The sequence below is a fragment of the Lepisma saccharinum genome, chromosome 3, assembly GCF_977018435.1.
Source record: "Lepisma saccharinum chromosome 3, izLepSacc3.1, whole genome shotgun sequence".
In the NCBI taxonomy this organism is placed as follows: Eukaryota; Metazoa; Arthropoda; class Insecta; order Zygentoma; family Lepismatidae; genus Lepisma; species Lepisma saccharinum.
In genome coordinates, this window is record NC_139231.1 from 23,691,612 (window position 1) to 23,712,057 (window position 20,446).

The 20,446-nt window shown below is 35.2% G+C and overlaps 1 protein-coding gene across 1 annotated transcript; it reads right to left on the reverse strand.

The window, feature by feature from the left end:
* Positions 1–307: 307 nt before the first annotated feature.
* On the reverse strand, positions 308–19,123 carry LOC145985489 (sodium-dependent multivitamin transporter-like). Its single transcript, XM_083119560.1, has 5 exons — positions 18,921–19,123; positions 17,161–17,320; positions 12,253–12,304; positions 8,126–8,193; positions 308–466 (listed from the first exon to the last, which is right to left on the reverse strand). The coding sequence occupies exons 1-5, from the start codon at positions 19,121–19,123 to the stop codon at positions 308–310; spliced, it is 642 nt and encodes a 213-aa protein (XP_082975686.1).
* Between the last annotated feature and the right edge of the window lie 1,323 nt (positions 19,124–20,446).

Below are 20,446 nucleotides of genomic sequence, written 5' to 3' on the forward strand. Positions count from 1 at the left end.
CAACTATCTTGTGCTAAGAAGCCAATAGTTGGTTGTTGAGTTCAGTTGAGTTGGTGTTTTAAGTCCACTTTATGCACAGTAAGGCTAATCGGGATTGGACTCACAGTTTAAAGTGGGATCCGAACCAGTATGAGCCTCCACCGGGTATCGAACCCGGGACCCCTTGAAAACAAGGCGACGACACTACCACTGCACCATCGGGGAGGCCCAAGAAGTCAATAGGCTGAACGAGAACACACGCCTAAAAATCTGAAAATCTCGTTCAGTGCATTATGTAGCCTAATAAATTTAAGAACGTGAAAACCCTTTACTTGAAAAATTCTATCCTGCCGGAGTTTTCGTTGCGCTGCCACACTGTGCTGAAACCACCAACCTCCACCAGTCCTCCTACTAGAAGCGCTATTTGGCAGAAATATATGAGACAGCCTTGCACCGTGTCTGTCCATATGACGGTTTTGATTCCTCCCTGAAAGAAAAGATGCAAACTTTCACACATTTCATAGAACGTACATGAAAATGATATTGTTCGGAGAACGAAGTTAGTAATCAGGTGTGTTTTATACAGCGCATATTGATACACGTGTAGGTAAATTGTATCTTCTATGGTGTATAAAAAAACAAACTGCCTGAGTACTAAGTGAGGTGAGTGTACAATTCAATCTGTCCCACAAACAACCTTGTAACCAACAATTTGATGACGGAGATGAATGAGATTTGAAAGCGGAGAAAAATTGTTTTTCACTTCTAAAATATAGTCGCGACACGTTTTATGAACAGGGCCTTCCGATGCAGTACTGGTAACGTAGTCGCCTTGTAATCAAGGGTCTCAGTTTCGATACCCGGTGGAGAAACATTGCACCAGTGGGGCAGAGGGGCATTACCCGCCGCCCCCCAACCTTGGACGGAAATGAGTTATAGGGAGGCAAGGTGGGGCAAAAATTGACTGCCAAGTGTACTTGCAGGGAGCAATTACCGGCCACAACTTCAATTTTTATGTAAATAATTATAATGTCCGTAAAATTTTCTTGCTCGCTTCGCTCGCACTCCATGCTTTTCTTAGTGTTATCAAGTTCAGAACCGTAGCTAGGGGTCAGTGGGAGTCGCCCATGGGCACCGAACGATTTAAATGAAAATGAGTTGTAAAATTGATTGATTGATTTACGCACACAAAAGCTAATCGGGATTGTAACTACAATTTAAAGTGGGATCCAAACCACTGTGTCAAGCGCCTCCACCGGGTATCGAACTCGGGACCCCTTGATCACAAGGTGACGAAGTTACCATTACACCATCGGCGAGGTACACAAGTTGTAAAAGAGAGAATGCATTGGCGTCCCGTGAAATTATTTGCGCCCTATTAAATCAACATTGATTTCAGCCTGAAAATAATTAGACCCAAAACTTTGGTTGCTCGCTTCGCTCGCAATTCAGTATTGTTCTCTGTAATGCTATGTAAATTAAGGAACAGAGAAATAACACTTCTCCTAATTGGTTTTGTTTTAAATGCATGAATGAGGAAAGGGAGCGTGCACTGAGAGACAATTTATGTAATTTTTGCTGTTGGTTTATTGTAAAATGGATGAATTCGTTGTGTAATGTATTTAAATAATATATGTTGTATATAATATGCATTAAGGAAACTTTGAATACGTACACAATTTAGGGTCCACTTCGCTCCATGTTGCATATGTGTGAAACATATATTGTGCATGAAAGTTATACATGTTAATGTAAAAAAGAATATTCTTTGGAATTTGGAAAGAACCGTGGAATTTGGAATTGGAACTTTCTGTCTTTCAAAAATAGTTTGTGTGCTTGTTTTCCATTATTAATGTGAAATTGAACGTGTTGAAAAAATAATTCAATTCGTTTGTTGGAACACAAATGCTTTAGCGCCAACTTCTACCCCCTTGTGCATAATTTACGAGGGTAATAACGTATTTGATACTACTACTACTACCACCACTACTACTAATAATAATAATAATGTTGGTCCCCTGTTCGAATGCTGGTTTGTGCATGGATGTTTGTGAGTGTCTCCATTCATTAATTTCATCACTCATCCCCATCTTCGCAAATTAGCCAAAAGTGGCACAAAAGCGAAGTAAAATATAGCAAATTAATAATAACAATAACAATAATAATGTTATAATAATAACATTATTATTAGCATTATTATTATTAAAATTATTATTATTATTATTATTATTATTATTATTATTATTATTATTATTATTATTATTGGTACGTTTATCCTGGTACTTGCCCCCCCAGACAAAAATTCGTGGTTGCGCCTCTGCATTGCACTGTGGCTTGGATCCTACTTTAAACTGTAGTCCCTGTCCAGATTAGCCTATCTGTACATAATTGATTGATTGATGGATTTAGTTTATTTTACTTCGCGTTTTGTGTCTCTTGGCTAATTTGCGAAGATGGGGATGAGTGATGAAATGATGCAAGTGATGAATGGACATTCACAAACAACCAAGCCCGAGCGTGAGTCGAACCCGGGACCCTTGGCTTCGCAGCGCGATGTGCTAATCACTCGGTCAAAGGGTACGGCTGTACATAAGGCTCAGCTGGATCTTTGGCATTCGAATGGGCATTTTTTTTTTCAAATTTTCCTCTCCATTCGAAAAACCTCTTGGATATTTCAAAATATGAAAAATTACGTACGCATAGAATTCCTTCTAGAGCATTGACGTAAATTTTCGTGTAGTTTTCTTTCGCTGTTGTCTAGATATCAATAGTTTAATAGACTTACGTAATCGCGAAACTATTGACTAATTCAAACATTCTAACAAACATTTTATGAACAAATGGAAATTTATTTCTGCACCGTGGAATTTTCTGTTTGGGCAAAAACGTGGAAGAGGGAGCTGTTCCTGTGGCATTTGGTTTTTTGTTGGAATACAACCTTCTTCGTGTGAGCGATTAAATTTTTGCATTCATTGAGTGTCAGCTTTAATTGACTGCTAACCAAAATGTGCTCGACATTTCTTAAGTAAAATTTACTGATTTGCTCCAAAACAGTAAATTATTGACCTATTAATGTCAAAATAAGCTACTAAATAGAAAGTAAATCTTATTTTTACCACAAATATATTTGTAGTCATACACAAATGAAACATATATTAAAATAATAATTACACCAGATATATTAAAGGTGATTTATAAAATCACAGAGCGAAATAATTGCTAAAGTAAACGTATTGTGTATATTTTTGTGGTATTAAAATTGTGTCCCCTCAGCCAACGCATTTCCGAAAATTTAATTTGACACCAAAACACTGTGGAGCCTGGTGGTTTAAAAGATCTTCCATGTTTCCTAAGCTACTTGCATGGCCAGTATGAAACAAGCGAATGTCGTCACTTGGACAACCACCACGAACAAGTATAGCTCCTTCCCAAACATTGATTGATTGATTGAGTTGGTGTATGAAGTCCACTTTATGCAGAGTAAGGCTAATCGGGACTGGACTTACAGTTTAAAGTGGGATCCAAACCGCTATGTGCCTCCACCGGGTATCGAACCCGGGACCCCCTTCCGAAGCAAAATTGTTAACTGCAACACTATTACTTTGTAATATTATATTTTAAAAATCCGTTAGAATATACAAATAAAATTTGAATTGACTACAGTGTAATTCGAACAAGTGTTCTCGAGTTAGCAACTAGGTTAAATTCGTTGATGCAACCTGGCTGATAACCCGATTACATTTGTTCGATTCAAGTCGCCTGGAAAGCTACAATTGCTAGTTGCAGTGTAATTATTGGCTATTTGCCTATTAATTCCAAGTATACCTTGGTGTTACCATTTTGATCAATCCCTTTCTTTTCACATTCATTTTAATATATTCGGGTAGTAATTTACATTTTCCTCGTTATGTGTTACATTGCTTCTAAATTCTAGTCGACTCACTTTCAAAGAATATGCATCTGAACTTTGTTAGGCATTGTCTGGTTGATGATCTGACCAACTTAATATGTAATAATAATAATATTATTGTGAAATAATGACTGAGCAAATTTGTGTATATTTTTTAAAGGATTTGGAAAAGGACATGAATTTACTAAAGACACATTTTTTTTAAAAAATGTCCTGAGTAAAATATCTTCTATTTTGTGAATAACGTTTTAAAAGAAATAATAATTTGAAATATAGCTACATTATTTAAGTCACGATTGCAAAATAACTCATAAAATATCATACATAGCCTTTTTTTTACTCCAAGTTAGGAAATGTACATGACTACATATAATGTAGCCGAGGTAGCTCTGTCGTTAGGACGTCTGACTACCATGCGAGAGACACGGGTTCGATCCTCGACGGGGGAGAACCGCGAGTTTTTCCACCTGTTCAAGCGGCTCCGGCGCCCACCCAGCGTATATAAAATTGATACCTGGAGGAAGCTCTGGGGGTTAAAGCGGATAGGGGCGTGGTGCTGACAACATCAACATGTGCAGTATTTGCTGCAACTTGGAATTCTTGGATAGATTTGCAGATATCTTCACGCAGAGATACATCCTTATTAATAAGATATAGTCTGAAATATTTTGTAAAGATGATCAAGTTAAAATAATAAGAGGGAAATGCAAAACAAAGTATGTGAATTTAATACATTCATATGTAAGAATTTAACCTATTCGAGTATTCAGATGTGACGATCATGTTCGTATGTCTGAAAGAGCTTTGCGTTTTCTTGGAGGAAGGGAAGGAGTACGAATGATGTGTTAAATTGCTCATTGCATTCATGCATCAGTGAGAGCATTCATTCTTACATGTGCTAAACACACAGGAATCTGCAACATTCTTGCACACATCAATGGTGACGTCAGTTACGTAGTCTGGCGTGGTCAATGGTTGTGGACCTTTTGGTACAATAATTCCACCTGTCTTGAATTAATTAAAAAAATTCTAGACATCAGTTTGCAAATTACACGATAAACGTACACACATAACACAATATTCACCAAAAACTACTTCCATACTATTCCATTGTGCATTTCTCAAGTAGCTCGGATATATTTATGCACCTGGATTATTATCTGAGTCATATAAAGTATAGGTAAAAGTAAGGTAAGGGCCATGAGGTAGGAACACAAACAATATCAATCTCGGGGATGTTTTGAGGTGATGCAATCAGCATCACGCTCAGGTCGCTTTTATTCCTTACTTTATCCCCAGAAATTCATTTATTTGAGCCCGGGTGAACTTCACAGCCGCTTTATGCAGAGACATGGTCGAAAAAAGGACATTTTATCACCCACGCCGGGAATAGAACCACGTACGTGTCTTTCAGATCTCCTACCAACTAGACCAATGCAGCTTCTACGTTGCCCGTGGAAAAAAAATGATTTTGAATACATTATTTCATAATTTGAAATTATAGCTATATTACTGACCACTTTTTTTCGGTTTATTTCACCTTTCTTTATAAAACTGAAAAGGTATAAAAGTTCATGACAGCTGAATCTCTAGTTATGACCTCCGTTGAGGGTTTATACAGGGTGTTTCAAAATTCGCGCAACCCAAACTTTGGAAATTTATATCACGAAAACTGTAAGAGATATTTACACTGAGTTTGCTGCATTATAAAGCCTCATCATCTATGGAGATATTTTCAATGCTTAACATTATAAATTTATTCCATACAGAAAATTAAGTAAATTAATTACTGGCGGAAGGCAGCGTTAAATTTTTTCCAGAAATGCACTTTTGAGTGAGAAAACTATGTAAGAAATTATCGGAGAGTCATAATTAGACGTCTGATGACTGGTGCCATGTCAATCTCTCATTTGCAACCAACAATGATCATGTGCAGCATTTGATAGATTTATGACTGGCAATTTTACGGGTCGAGTGAAAAAGTGCCATTTTTGGGACATATATCTCCGTAGCTGGCAACACTAGCAGGTCGAAATTTTGTCACCAGACGCACGCAATAGGTGCCTAATTAATTTACGTGGAAAATCATAAATCGTGATTTTGTACCGAAATTGGACTTTTGAGAGAATCCTAGGCTGCCCCTGGTTACCCTGGATTTTCTTCGCTTACGCTTCACCGCCACAGTGTCCGGTTGATTCAGCATGGATTGCGAATTCATTGGAGCAATGTGTGTGTGTGTGTGTGTGTATGTGTGTGTGCATTGTTGAAGAGTATTTTACCACTCATTCTTACACACATGTGCAAGAGGTTCTCCAAGAAAATACCCTCCTTCTTCTATACCTCACAAAACAACTGTTTTACGACTAGTGCATCGATTTCGAGAAACCGGAAGTGCATGTGACAAAACACAAAGTGATCGCCAATCGTTTTAACCCCTACCGCAGTGGAGGATGTGCGTTCACGTTCTTAACAATCTCCAACCAAGAACCTGAGGAAACTTGCGTCCCAAGCTGTATTTTCACTTTCCAATGATCGTAGGGATGTGAAGAAAACTACCCTACAAGAACTGCGAAACCTTCATAAGGATAAACGCTTGAAAAGTACTGTAGATGATTTCCATCTCTCGTCGAAAAAGAGGACATCAAAATTCTTGATTGCGTTGTATTCACTGATGAAGCTTGGTTCCATTTGAATGTTTATGTTAACAGCCAAAACAGCAGAACATGGTCCGCTGTAAATCCTCATGCGTTCCACGAGGTATCGCTCCATTGAAAAAGAACTTGCGTTTACTATTGTTCATTGATTGATTTTACTTCGCTTCTTGTTCCACTTTTTGGTTAATTTGCAAATATGGGGATGAGTGATGATATAATGAAATTGATGAATGGACACTCACAAATATCCATGTCCAGGCCAGGATTTGAACCCGGAACCCCTGGCGTCGCAGCGGTGGCGACGTTTACTATTGTTGTCAGAGTGTTTCTGTTTTCCGACTTGATAACAATCAATAATATTAAACAACAATGATAAATGATTCCACATATTGTTAAGAGTTGGTATTTACTGTTGAAGATCAATTCTCAGATGCTTTCAGCAAAGTTAACAATGTTTATAAAATATTGTAATTGCTTTTATTTGGATAAATGATAACAAATTTATTAACCCAGTGATAGCCTATAGTGATTTAATCGGAACACTTAATGTCCAAATTGTTATCATAATAAAGAAGTAGACGTGTAGTAGCCGCATTTATGACACACTTACCACTTCGTAACAAGCTCTCGTCAGCTATATTGGATGGCAGGGTTGCCAGGTGCGTGTTAATTTACACTTAAAAGTCAAATTTCGGTGCAAAATTAGGATATTGATTTTTCACACAAATGTATGAGCAATACTTAGGCACCTATTGCGTGCGTCTGGTGACAAAATTTTGACCTGCTGGTGTAGCCAGCTACGGAGATATGTCCCAAAAATGGCACTTTTTCACTCGACCCGTAAAATTGCCAGTCATAAATGCATCAAATGCTGCACATGATCATTATTGGTTGCAAATGGGAGATTGACATGGCAGCAGTCATCAGACGTCTAATTATGACTCTCCGATAATTTCTTACTTAGTTTTCTCATTCAAAAGTGCATTTATGGAAACATTTTAACGCTGCCTTCCGCCAGTCATTAATTTACTTAATTTTCTGTATGGAATAAATTGATAATGTTAAGCATTGAAAAATATCTCCATGGATGAGGCTTTATAATGCAGCAAACTCAGTGTAAATATCTCTTACAGTTTTCGTGATAAATATTTTCAAATTTCGGATTCCGCGACTTTTGAAACAAGGTTTAAAGTAATGTATGAAAGTAATTAGGATACTAAATGCAACCTACATAATTAAATTTCATTCGTGAGTTCTGAATTGTTTAAGCACAGAAGGAAATGTTGTTGATTAGAATATTAAAAATACCTTATGTAGCCTTGTGTTGGTCTAGATCTTTGGTTTTCAGGCCAAATGATGCTAATTTAACACATCTGGAATACGTCCAATTGCTTGAAAACAAACTAATGTGTATTTATATATTACAGATATTGTTCGAACAGCCATCAAATAGGTTAGCGTAACTATTATTAAAAAGAAAACTTCCAAGATATTGAAAGGGGAGTTAGAATTGCATATGCAGTGAAATTCTTGCAAATCATTGCTCTTTTTGTATGCAACATAGAAAGAAGATAATACTTACAAGTGTTGTGTAAACCACGCAGACAGCGATTAAGCTACCAACGGAAAGGTTTATGTCCCATCCAGCAACTGGAAAATATAATATGCAGTAAAACGTATGGTATTATGTTTTCATTATTCTGTATTCAGAGAGGTAACAGAAAACTGTATGATGGAAGAGGTTGAAATCGAATCCCTGAAAATGGTTGATTGATTGATTAGCTTTATTTTACTTCGCTTCTTTATGCCACTTTTGGCCAATTTGCAAAGATGGAGATGAGTGATGGCATGATGAAATTGATGAATGGACACTCACAAACATGCATGCCCGGGCTTGGATTCGAACCCGGGAACTCTGGCGTCGTAGCGCGATGTGATAACCACTCCACCATGGAGCCGGCCCCTGAAAAGGGATACATGTAACCAATGCCACGAGTAATGAAATTCTGGCGGCAAACACGAATGGTCTGGTCATATTTATTAAATATCAATTGAATATGATTGACTTTTCTTCACTAAATTCTTATAACTTCTTTTAAAATATACGACGAGAAAGAAATTTTCTCTTTGAACGCTGACGAAGAGAAAGACTAAAGAATGATAGAGAAAGTAGGAAATGGAAAGAGGACAGGTCGTTCTAATTTGTACAAAGTGTTGTTGTAAATAATGCCAAGAACTTTACAACGTGATTGCGACGTTCCAGGAAATTCTAACTATTACCGCACCTTTCTGTGAATGATATTCAGAAAGTTCAAGCATGTTACACAGTGTTCCTGAGTTTTCGAATTCCTTCTAGAACTGATCAGTGAAGCTAGTTGTTCCATTGGTTCACATAGTGGTTCGGATTCCACTTTAAACTGTAGGTCCAGTCCCGATTAGCCTTACTGTGCATAAAAAGGACTCAAAACACCAAATCAATCAATATTCCATTGGTTCTAAAGAGTTCCAAATAAATCAAACGTGCTTCATCCCCCATTGTATTAGAATAACAGCCACAGAAACACAGAATGTAAATTAGTTTATCTTATTAATAGCTCATTATTTGTACATCTAAGACCAAGTAGAGTGATTTTTTTTTGAAAGCAATAATAAATATACACCGTATATGTAGCCTTTCGTCGCCTTGAAAATACTTTTTCTTAAGAAAATAATATTATTTAATAACGGTAATAAGATTTCTCTACACTAAATTTCTAAGTGAGAGAATTTTGGATGGGACATGCCATTGTTTATGATATGCATTCATTCAGTGCTAACCTGTGATTAATTTTTAGGTGCATATGTCATTAAATGTATCCATTAAACATAACTGCCCATATTCCCCACCAGTGTGCTCTTATTACACCCATCAGTGGGTTATATGGGTTTGGCAGACTTTTGTTTGTGCATGTTTTGTTCCATTACAGAAAGAGATTTTGACTCATGTTTACTACCAGATACAGTGCAAAAACTGGTGTTCATTTTGCAATATGAAACTTATTTTTATTTCAATTTCTTAATTATTAGCAATTTTTCCTTAAGGTGGTCATATTGCCCCCACTTCCCAATACCTCTTCGATGTCATAAATATTCCTTCAAGAAAACTTCCTTGAATAACATGTAGTAATATATTTCTTCTTCCCGTTAGCTTAATTATAAGAAAGACACGCATTAACCCAGAGATTAAACAGTACTCATGTTGAAACACATGGTTGCTAGGAAACATCAAGACAATGGTGTGGTCAGGGGTTTTTCACTAGGCACCCAGGTCTTTGACATACAAATGATTATTTAGCACGGCGTACATGCAATAATAATATTTGTATTTTCTATGAATTTTTATTTCAGCCTTGCTTTTCTTCCCCTTTTTGGCGACGATGGCGAAATATAATTTTTAGAAGGATGCTGACGGAGAACACCGGTCGCTGCCCGAATCTGGACTCGAACCCGACACCTTCAAAAGCTTTACCAACTCAACCACATAACAGGAACAGTTACAATAGGATGGACATAATATTCCTTGTATTCTATTAAATCATTAAATAGTCGTATCTGTTTATCGATTTTCATGTATCAGATAGTGCAGTTTGACTGATATTTTTGTACATTTCAAACCATTAATATACTGGAATGCAGTCATTACCATATTATGTTTAATTTTTACAAACTTAGAAACATAAGTTACAATTCTAATCCCAAAATTTAGCCAGAGTAGCCACTCAGGTGAAAACTTAATACTTTGGAATAATATGTCTAAATATCAGGTTTACACCTAGTTCAGCATTTTACACTCTTACTTTTCGAGATAACTTTTATCTTTATTTCGATTTTCTGTTGTAATATTATTTAACTGAAATATATTATTTACCTTAATATAAATTAATTTTCATCGTAATATTTTATGTAAATAAATCAAATAAACTATGTACATTTAAGGGGCGAGGGACACATCTTCAAAAGTATCCAATATTGGTCTAGATTGCATACACAAAGATTAAGAAGCAAAACGCATTTTAATATTAATCCTTCTAAATTAGTAAATGCAAAGGAGCAAATTGTTGAAATGGTGGGAGAAGACAAATCACAAATACCATGGGCATATTATCTGAATTTCTATGAAGATATATATCGAATGACTGGACTAGTATTTCATCGACGCAAAATAGCTTATTTCAGAATAGTTGGAGATATGCAATCTTTCCTATTTTTTGGTCATTTCAAATCGACAAATTCAAATTTATGCTTTAATTACATTAACGAAATTCGCAGAAATAGTATGTTAGTTGTAACGCTTGAGTTTATTTGTAAACATATTGAAACATAGTGGAAGTTTGCAGAAAATAGGAACCCCAAATGTTTTGAACACAAGACATGAAGTATTTCTGGATTTTAAGGTTTTGTTGTACTCTAGTAAGGATATTTATGGAATAAAGAAGAAATCCCTCAACAGTGGAAAGAATCCATAATTGTTCTGTGTTTAAGAAAGGTGATAAAATGAACTGCAATAATTACCGTGGAATTTCTCTACTCTCAACAACATATAAAATAATATCTAACATTCTTTTAGCAAGACTAACCCCATATGCTAATGAAATTATAGGTGATTATCAATGTGGATTTAAACGTAACACTTCAACTACAGATCAAATTTTTCACATCAGACACTTGAAAAAAGTGGAAATATAATCAAAATGTCCATCAGCTATTCATTGATTTCAAAAAAGGATATAATTCGGTCAAAAGAGATAAATTATATAATATATTAGTCGAGTTTGGAATACCTAAGAAGCTTGTTAGTATGATAAAAGTATGCACCAGTGAAACAGAAAGTAAAATTCGTGTGGGTATTAATGTGTCTGACAAATTTACAATTCATGATGGGTTAAAACAATGAGATGCATTATCTCCATTGCTCTTTAATTTTGCCTTAGAATATGCTGTTAGGAAGGTAAAAGAAACTAACGAAGGACTAAAATTAAATGGTATGACTCAGTTGTTAGCATATGCAGATGATGTAGACTTATTAGGGGATGTTGTAAATACAATTAAGAATAATGCTAAAATATTTTTCAAAACTGCTAAAGAGATAGGTTTGGAAGTTAACAAAGAGAAAACTAAATATATGCTTACAGGCCGAAACCAAGTGTTAGGTAATAATCAAAATCTAATTATTGATAACAACTCGTTTGAACCAGTTTCCAAATTCAAATACTTAGGAGTAATATTAACAAATGAAAATTATATTAAAGAGGAAACCGGATGGTAAGAGACCTGTAAGAGATCTGTAGGAAGGCCAACACGAAGATGGAGGGACAACGTTAAGATGGACCTAAAGGAAATCGGTAAGGATGGAAAAGAGTATATAGATCTTGCTCAAGATAGGGACAGATGGAAGGCCTGTGTTGCTGCGGCCATGAGCCTTCGGGTTTAAGAAGGCTAAATAGTTAGTTAGTTAGTAGTAAGGATATTTTGGAAGGCAGATCTGGTATTCATTTGGAGTAAATCCATTAGGTTGCTTCTACATGACAGATCTTAACATTGACGAAAGAAACCTTGGAAAATGTACTTCGTGTTGTTAAGCCCCTTTGATTATGCGATCAATGTTAAACAATATGATGGTGTACTGTTGATACATTAAACTAATATCACAACAAAGTTAACATTACTTACCTTGATTCAAAGATAACCCAGCCATATAGGCCGATATTGGTGAGTATAGAATCTAAAGGGGATAAAAGGAAGCTTTGTCATTGATTTATTTACCTCGTTAACTGCTTATATAGGATATAGCTAACGCGCTGAAATATGTTGCTACGATATCTAGTAGTAAAATAATAGTTTAGTATTCGAAGCGTTATATTCTGAAAGAAAAAAATCCGGGGAAGGGATCAGTCCGCCTCAACGTGTAATTAACCATACAACTTGTCTCCAATTAGCATTCCCTGAAGAGCAATGTTAGCAGTGAACGCGAACTTAACTTGACTGTCAGTGGCGGCGCTTAGTGTCCCTCCACTATGCTAAACCTTATCTACTAAGGAGAAATAAACTGTCCTCCCCCAATTTTGGCAACTTGCCTCTCCTCCAGTTTTGGAACCCAATCGACGCCACTGCTAACTGGTATTCAGTGAAAACTTGTTTGGGTCTAATAAGACACGTCAATATCTCGGAAACTAAGTACTCTCCAGGAGTAAGTTCTTTGTAAAGTTGAAAACTAGTAATGGATTGATACATCGTAAGTACTTCGATTTATCTCTCCAGATGTCTCTGTGAACACATTAATCTGTCAAGTTTTAATACTTCGATGGCTAAGTAACAATTAAAACCAAACTGAATTATTGATAGCTAGTTATGAATATCTTGCAAACTCTACACTAATACACAGAAATTGAATATCAAAAACATACAATTTTGTAGGCTGCTGCAGCATTTTTAAAAAATTCTGGTGTCTGATTTAAATTATGCGAAAATTTATAAAGTTTAACATAAAGAAGCATCATACCTTATTCATTACATATATGTGAAACTGTTGACAAAATTGAAAATGTTGTTTTAGTGCAAATATCTGGAAATATAGAATAACTAAGTGAAGACGTAGTACGGTAAATGCAAACGTGAAAGTAGTAATTAAATAACATTAAGAAACTAATTAATATTTCAGAGTTTATTATGTAATCTTTCGTTGCATGTTGCATTCCTGCAATCATGTTAATCTTATTTTAAGGTTACATAAAAAACCCGTATGATGAAATATGTTTAAATTTATATGAAGTTATTTCTATACGAATTATTTGAACGATTGTTTCTGTATTAATAGTAAACTTAGATGGACTTACGTATTGTATTATGAACATCCCTGAAGCTAACTGACAAATGTAGTTGTTGAATCTAAGTTTGAAATACTGAAACAACAAATAATACGCATAATTATTTTCCTCCTTAAACAAATAATATTTAATATTTAAATAATACAAGTAATCCACCTAATATTATTATTAGTTCTCTGTATACCACAAAGCAGAATGCTAGGAGACTATGAACATAATAAAACTCATGAAAATCTTATTGCTTTTCTTTGTGTTATTATTACTTCCTATTCCCATTTAAGTTCAAAGGATTGTTATGAGCAGTGCAGAACATTGTAGATTAATGAGACAGATATACAAGCACAAGTTTGTTATTATGTGTTCACGTTGTTACTTTACATACTATTGCAAGTACGTACATTTTACTCCCTAGCTTAAGTACTCAAATGAAAACAGATTTTGATCGTAACATTTGATTAGTGTAAAGAGAAATTGTATCTGCACTTTGAAATACATCCGTAAAATGTTCTTGCTCCTTAAGTGCATGATTACAAGAAGAGTCTAAGAAATTACAGAGAATTTAAATAAAACAAATCAGTTCACAAATCCGGCCAAGTCGACTTAGATCATAACATGTTCATTACTATGTCAAAACATGACAAAAGAGTCTGTAATCCCGATACGTGCAACAAAGTCGTGAAGAAAGCATTGGCGTTGGTGTCTGTACCGAATGTATTTATTTTGTGGACATTTTTCACTACATTCTCAACCTAAACACACATCTTTCTTTTTTAGTAACATGCATTAATCGTTAAAGTAATTACTGATCACTAGATTTTTCTTAAATGAAGGATGTCCATTTTCTAAGTGGTCAAAAGACATTGATAAGGTGGCTCAGTTTTCTCTTGAAATAAATATTTGAAGTATGTTTACACCCCAAAGTTCCTCAAAAATGTTACATATCAATTTCTGCAGAAAATGCATTGTTCACGAGAATACCTAATAAATTAAAGTACATTTAATAATTCCTGACCTCCAAATAGGAAGAGAGTTCTATGATAATTCTCATGTATTAAGATATTTGACTATTGATAATATTTTGAAAAAAATTCTATGTAAGTATGAGGAGAGGTCTCATGATTGTTTGTGATGGATGACAAATACAATTATCATATATGAACACACACACATATGTGGGTAGGGGGAATTTTGCTAATGTGAGTGTGTGTGTACTTGGATGTAGTATGTTGTGAAGTAGATCTCTCTGAAGTCTTGCAGCGCTAGAGATTAGAAGCTATGTTCATGGTGGTTCTACAACTTGGGCCATACGCTGCTGGGCGACAATACTGTTTGATCGAAGAAGTTATTTTTCTCTGTGAGAGAGTTGTAGGCTATAATCCAAGCGGGGTCAAGATTGAGATTAAGATTTAACTTGGAAGATATTTGTAGAGGAGAAGATGGTCAGCAAGTGAAGAAAGAATTATACATACTCGGCCAGAAAGAAGCCAGTGTGTTATGAACACCTGTAGCACTGGATAAAGAAATACAATATAAGTCTATTTTGCGCAAGATCTATTAATTAGGAGTGTGATTGGAAACATGTTGTGGACTGAGCTCAAGACAGTATGTCGGTCTATTTACCAAATTAATATTAATTTAGTGTCTTCAACATTCATAGTTTGAAATAAATAAGCAGGATCGCATGTATTGAGAATTTCCATGAATCTGGAAACATATAATTATAATAATAAGTATTTGGTTTCAAAGTTCTGATGTATTTAATGTTTTGTGAAATTGACACTGGGGCACAAGCTTGTAATCAATTATTAGGATAACGACTGCATGTTGAAATCATAATAGTAAAATTTAACCATTTCACAACTTCAGAACTCAACATTAAAATTTGCAAATGACATTTTCATGCTGTAAGGTGTGCTAAAATGTCATTAATTTCAAGTGTCGAGATTTTTCAGCAAACACAGTTTTATCTACATTTTGTTTTACATGTCATTTTTTAAAACCTAACTTTGAAAATGTAATAATAAATTATATGAACTTTCACATAAAAACCTATATTATAATATTTTTATGCTATATTACTGATAAAATCAAGGAAAATATTTTTTAATATTTCAGGTTTGTACTTGTCTTTATAACCTGATTTCTAAGGGAATATATAACGATATCAGGTGATAGCAATGGCAAAGTCAAGTATTATACATCAGTTGTATAAGTTTGCGTAGTGTCGTTTTCGTGAGCTCCTCCTCTGCACAACCGTGGCAATCTTGTCTGCCTGTGCATAAACATTAATGTATTTAAGAAGTACTTGGGTTAACATGCAAATGCAAAACATATACGACTTAGATAACGCTTGGCCATGAGGTTGATAGGCTACTATTTTGCTGATACACAGTATGTTTTTCCAGTTTCCGTAATAGTACCACAAACATTAAAGGCAGACATGTTCAGCAATATAACTTTTTTTTTTGTTAATTTAGCATACAATTTGCAGACAATATCAGTGTTGAATGTGTAGAGAGAAACGAAAGCATTGCTACGCAATCAAAGCCAGCCAAACCAAATATGTACAGTGAGATCCATGAGAAGGCTATTACCGTGCAAATTGTTGATCACCATGTTCGTGCACTTTATTTGACCCAAGCTTCAAGAATTAAAAGAAAACTCAAAACAAACTGTTGACAACTTCTGCACCGGCATATATAAAAATCCATCTCTTAAAAACACATCGGATGTAAGAGAAAAATTAATGAAAATAGTCATGTACAATTTGCCCGGAAATACTCATGAATTCCACAGTACATGCCAGCTTTCATTATTATTTCACTCACAATTTTTTTTGTAGAAACCATACAAAAAGTTGTTGTTACCAAGTGTTACCGATTTGGTACCAAAATGAACTAAACATTAAATTATATAACTTCCAAAAGTTAAACATTACCTAATACGTATTACTTGTTTTAAAAAATTAAAAAGAAAATATTTTGCGTGTCGTTGTTCATAAAATATTTAACGCAAATATACAGAGATTGATTTTCTTACATCTGGACTATTTAAAGTGTTCACTCACCTGCGACAGTCCTGCCTTTCACCACCGCTAGTGATCGAAGCGAAGGCCAGCTTACTTTCCATTGGGAAAACTTTTTGCAGTGTAAGGTTGGGATCTTATCTCTTTCCTGTTGGCAAGATTTCTGTAGGCCGATTGATTGAACGTAGCTTACGTGAAATTCAATGGAAAGTAAATTTCTCAAGTCTGCGGCGAAGTGGCATGTTTCAAGCTCGCCCAGATAGAAGCAAATAACCTCGTCAAAACTCTTCCTTTGTAATACACTGTGCCATGAAGGCACATATGGGATGGGAATGTAGGCCCCACACATTCTCGATCTTAATGTATTGTGGATAATATGTTCAACGCCATGCTTCGGTTCACCTTACATCTCCTCTCCCCCACACATAAGGTACCCATTGATTGTTTTTCATATCAAATTGAAAGAAAGAGTGATAACTGAAATTAAGTCATTGCGAAAACTAATAGCGTAACAAATTAGATTGCGTAGCATAGTTTAGAATCAGTAATAACTAGTGCATAATTTTATCTGAATTATCTCGGGCACTGAAGAGAAAAACATTAAAATTACATCATTGTGGCTCAGGAAAAACATTTCAATATACGATGTTACAACTTACTCTATCTTAATTATATAGCTATATATATACTACTATTTAAGCAGTGAAAATAAATAATTATGAAACTTACCTTGTATGATGAAGTTAGCTCAAGTTGTCTCAACACAGGAACGTACAAGTAAGATGTAACAATTGCCACAGGTATCACTAAGAATATTGTTACTGCATACTGAGTGCCGTAGATGTACATTTCTGACGGGAGAGCCAAAAGAGTAACTGCAGATAAAGCACTGGAAAAAAGAGAAGAATATGTTCGATATACATAATATTGGTAAGCATATATACTCTTGCAATATGAAACTGGAAATATTTATGAAACCACTATTACGGAGAAGTATTAGAAGCCTCACAATATAGCTTTATCACCAAAATCGAGTAGAGTAAAAAAAAAAAAAAAAAGTTTAGCTCCTAAATCCTATGCAATGTTCGCCTCGACACTGTTGTAGACATTTTCAGCATGAATATCTTCCGAAACTTGCTTAAGTTTTTTTCCTGAAAAAAATTGGTCAAATCTTCATCGGTTTCTGTATTTGGTTTCGAAAAGTCAAGTAAGTTTTGAACATTTTATAAATTAAGAACAGATTCTAAAAAGTATTCTACCTCCGCATTTGAAATTTCTGCATTGGTTACCCAAACCTTGACAACAGTTGTGTCACATCACGAGACATTAACTGCTGTTAATCCTACTCTTGTTAGGGAACCTGCTCACAATTTACTCTCGTAGGATGAATATGACCTGCATTCAATTCGGATTTATCATAATGACTACTTCGAAGCATTTACTATTAATTCAAAATGTTTACTCTGTCTTGACTAGCGTTCAACCTTCTTTTCAATAATCAAGTTTCTTTGGAAGATTCCTTCATGGCAGTTAGCATAAGACTGGAAAATGTGTGTGTATAAACACACACACATTTTCAAGTTTAGTCACACATACACACGTATATTGTAGACATATCTATCTTCTGTTACCCAAATGTCAGTCCTAGTGAATGAAATTTGATCAGCTTTAAAATACTGTCGCCTTCAACAAAGTTGGCTCCAGTTCTCATATTAGAGTCGTCAAGGATATCTGAATACAAGAGAAAACCCAATTTAAATAATACACAAAATCAATTACTTTTTTTTTAGCTTCTCTGTTAAGTCCACTTTATGTACAGAAAGGCAATCGGGGCTGGACCTACAGTTTAAAGTGGGATCCTAACCACTATGTGACGACTCTACGGGGTATTATTTCATTTAGTCAATAAAAACTTGTATTTATCTCTGTGCAAATTTCTGAGAAATAGAGAGTTGACCCAGGTAGAAGGATAGACACGACTGGTACGTACAAAAGATTTCCCTTTCAGAATGAAGATATGATAATAAACACTGCAATAATACAGAGCGTTATTCTTCATGAATGAAATGGTTGGCTATTCCAGAATAGTATTTTGATGACGAAGTGACTATTTTGTTTATTGATTCAATGTCTGGTATCAGTGAAGTTTACTGACTATTATTTTGCTTTCAGTTGATCACAATACACGATACATTCAAATTGTTAAGGCCTTTCCCGTGGTGCAGTGGTTGCGTCGTCGCCTTGTAATGAAGGGGTCCCGGGTTCGATTCACGGTGGAGTCACATAGTGGTTCGGATCCCACTTTAAACTGTAGGTCCAGTCCCGATTAGTCTTACTCTGCATCAAGTGGACTTAAAACACAAAATCAACCAACCAACCTAAAAATTAAATTCAAAATAAGAACATAAAAATATGTGTATTGTACCAATGCCACATACATCAACCAAAGAAAATTATGTATTTATGATTTGTATTTGTAGCTTACCTACCTATTGAGCAGTGACATTGCTGCTGGGAAAGAGGACATTTGTCTGCTACTCAGAAAATACTCAGATGTGCTGTTGTCCTTCTTCCTGTAAACCCCGTAGAAGAGTCCGACTGCCGAAGAGAATACAAGCATGAACACGAAAACACAGTAGTCTGGCCATCCAAGCCTTGCTGTGGTAGCTCCTTCGCTGCAATTCTCTTCCATATTCATACCTGAAGCACAAGGATTTAATATGTCACTATGTTTGCAATATACTTCTACAATCATGTCATTTATCACCAAACAAATATTATTTGTCTGCAGTTGCCCTGCTTATCAATAATACGTTTATTTTTTTTAAATAAGGAGTGAACATGATATGTACTGACAAGAAAATGAATTTCGGGGTACCTTATTGACGTTCATGACATAGTGTATAATCAGTAAAATTATTATCTCACTCCTTGTGGAATACGACTATCTCTGATTAATATTTACAATCTTAATTCAAAGTCTTAAAATATAATAAAAACCTATGAATGATTGATAGGTGAATTTGCTTTATTTTACTTCACCTTCCTGCTACTTTTTGTTAATCGCTAAGATGGGGATGAGTCGATGAAATTGGTGAATGGAAACTCACAAACACCCATACGTTAACCGGATTCGAATCCGGGACCCCTGGCGTCGTAGCACACTACCACTCTGCCACAGAGGCCGTCTAAATAATGGATACGTATGATACATATTGCATTGTGGCATTTAGTGTACTGTCAACAGAACAACTAGTTCATGATATGATTCAATGTACAATTAATTGCATATGTTTATGATTTCAAACACAATTTTCTTCTCGTAACTATGTACTTTCAGTTTTCATGTTGAAGTAAATGTGTCATTCTAAATTATAGTAAAATTCAACTTCACATAGGGGATAATTGTGTGAAACATCGGTTTCCACACTCTTCGAGCCATCATCTGTTGGGCACACTCCTAAACATTTGAAGAACTATGGGGGGGGGGGGATAAGTCACATTTTCCTGCTTTATTGGAACTATCAAGACTCACTATTTTCTCTATGAAAACTTTCACATTTCTCAGAACTTGCCGAGTTTTTCGTGTTACAAAACTACACTGGCGAAACATTTTAATGCCATTGACAACAGCAAATCGATAAAATTCGACTTATCCTGTTTTCAACTGTACTTTTCATTTGTGGTCAGTATAGCATTTTAGTTCAAGAATTAGCAACACCCAGAAGAATACACTTTCAGAAAATCTCACTATCATATGTACCCCTGAAGTGGATATTTTCTACATGGTTACGCATCCAAACTCACTGACTCTTGATAACAATTAATACTGCAGTGGGCCAAAAGAAGAAATAAAAAACACATTTCTCCAGAGATCGTACTTTATAGCGCACCTTTTATGTTGTACTGTTAGTATACGAAAATTCTTTTCAATCTATTTACATATGTCTAGTGTACACTATGCAACCGCCAACGTTGGCCCCAGCTAAAATTATTTGAGGTCAAAGCCAATAAA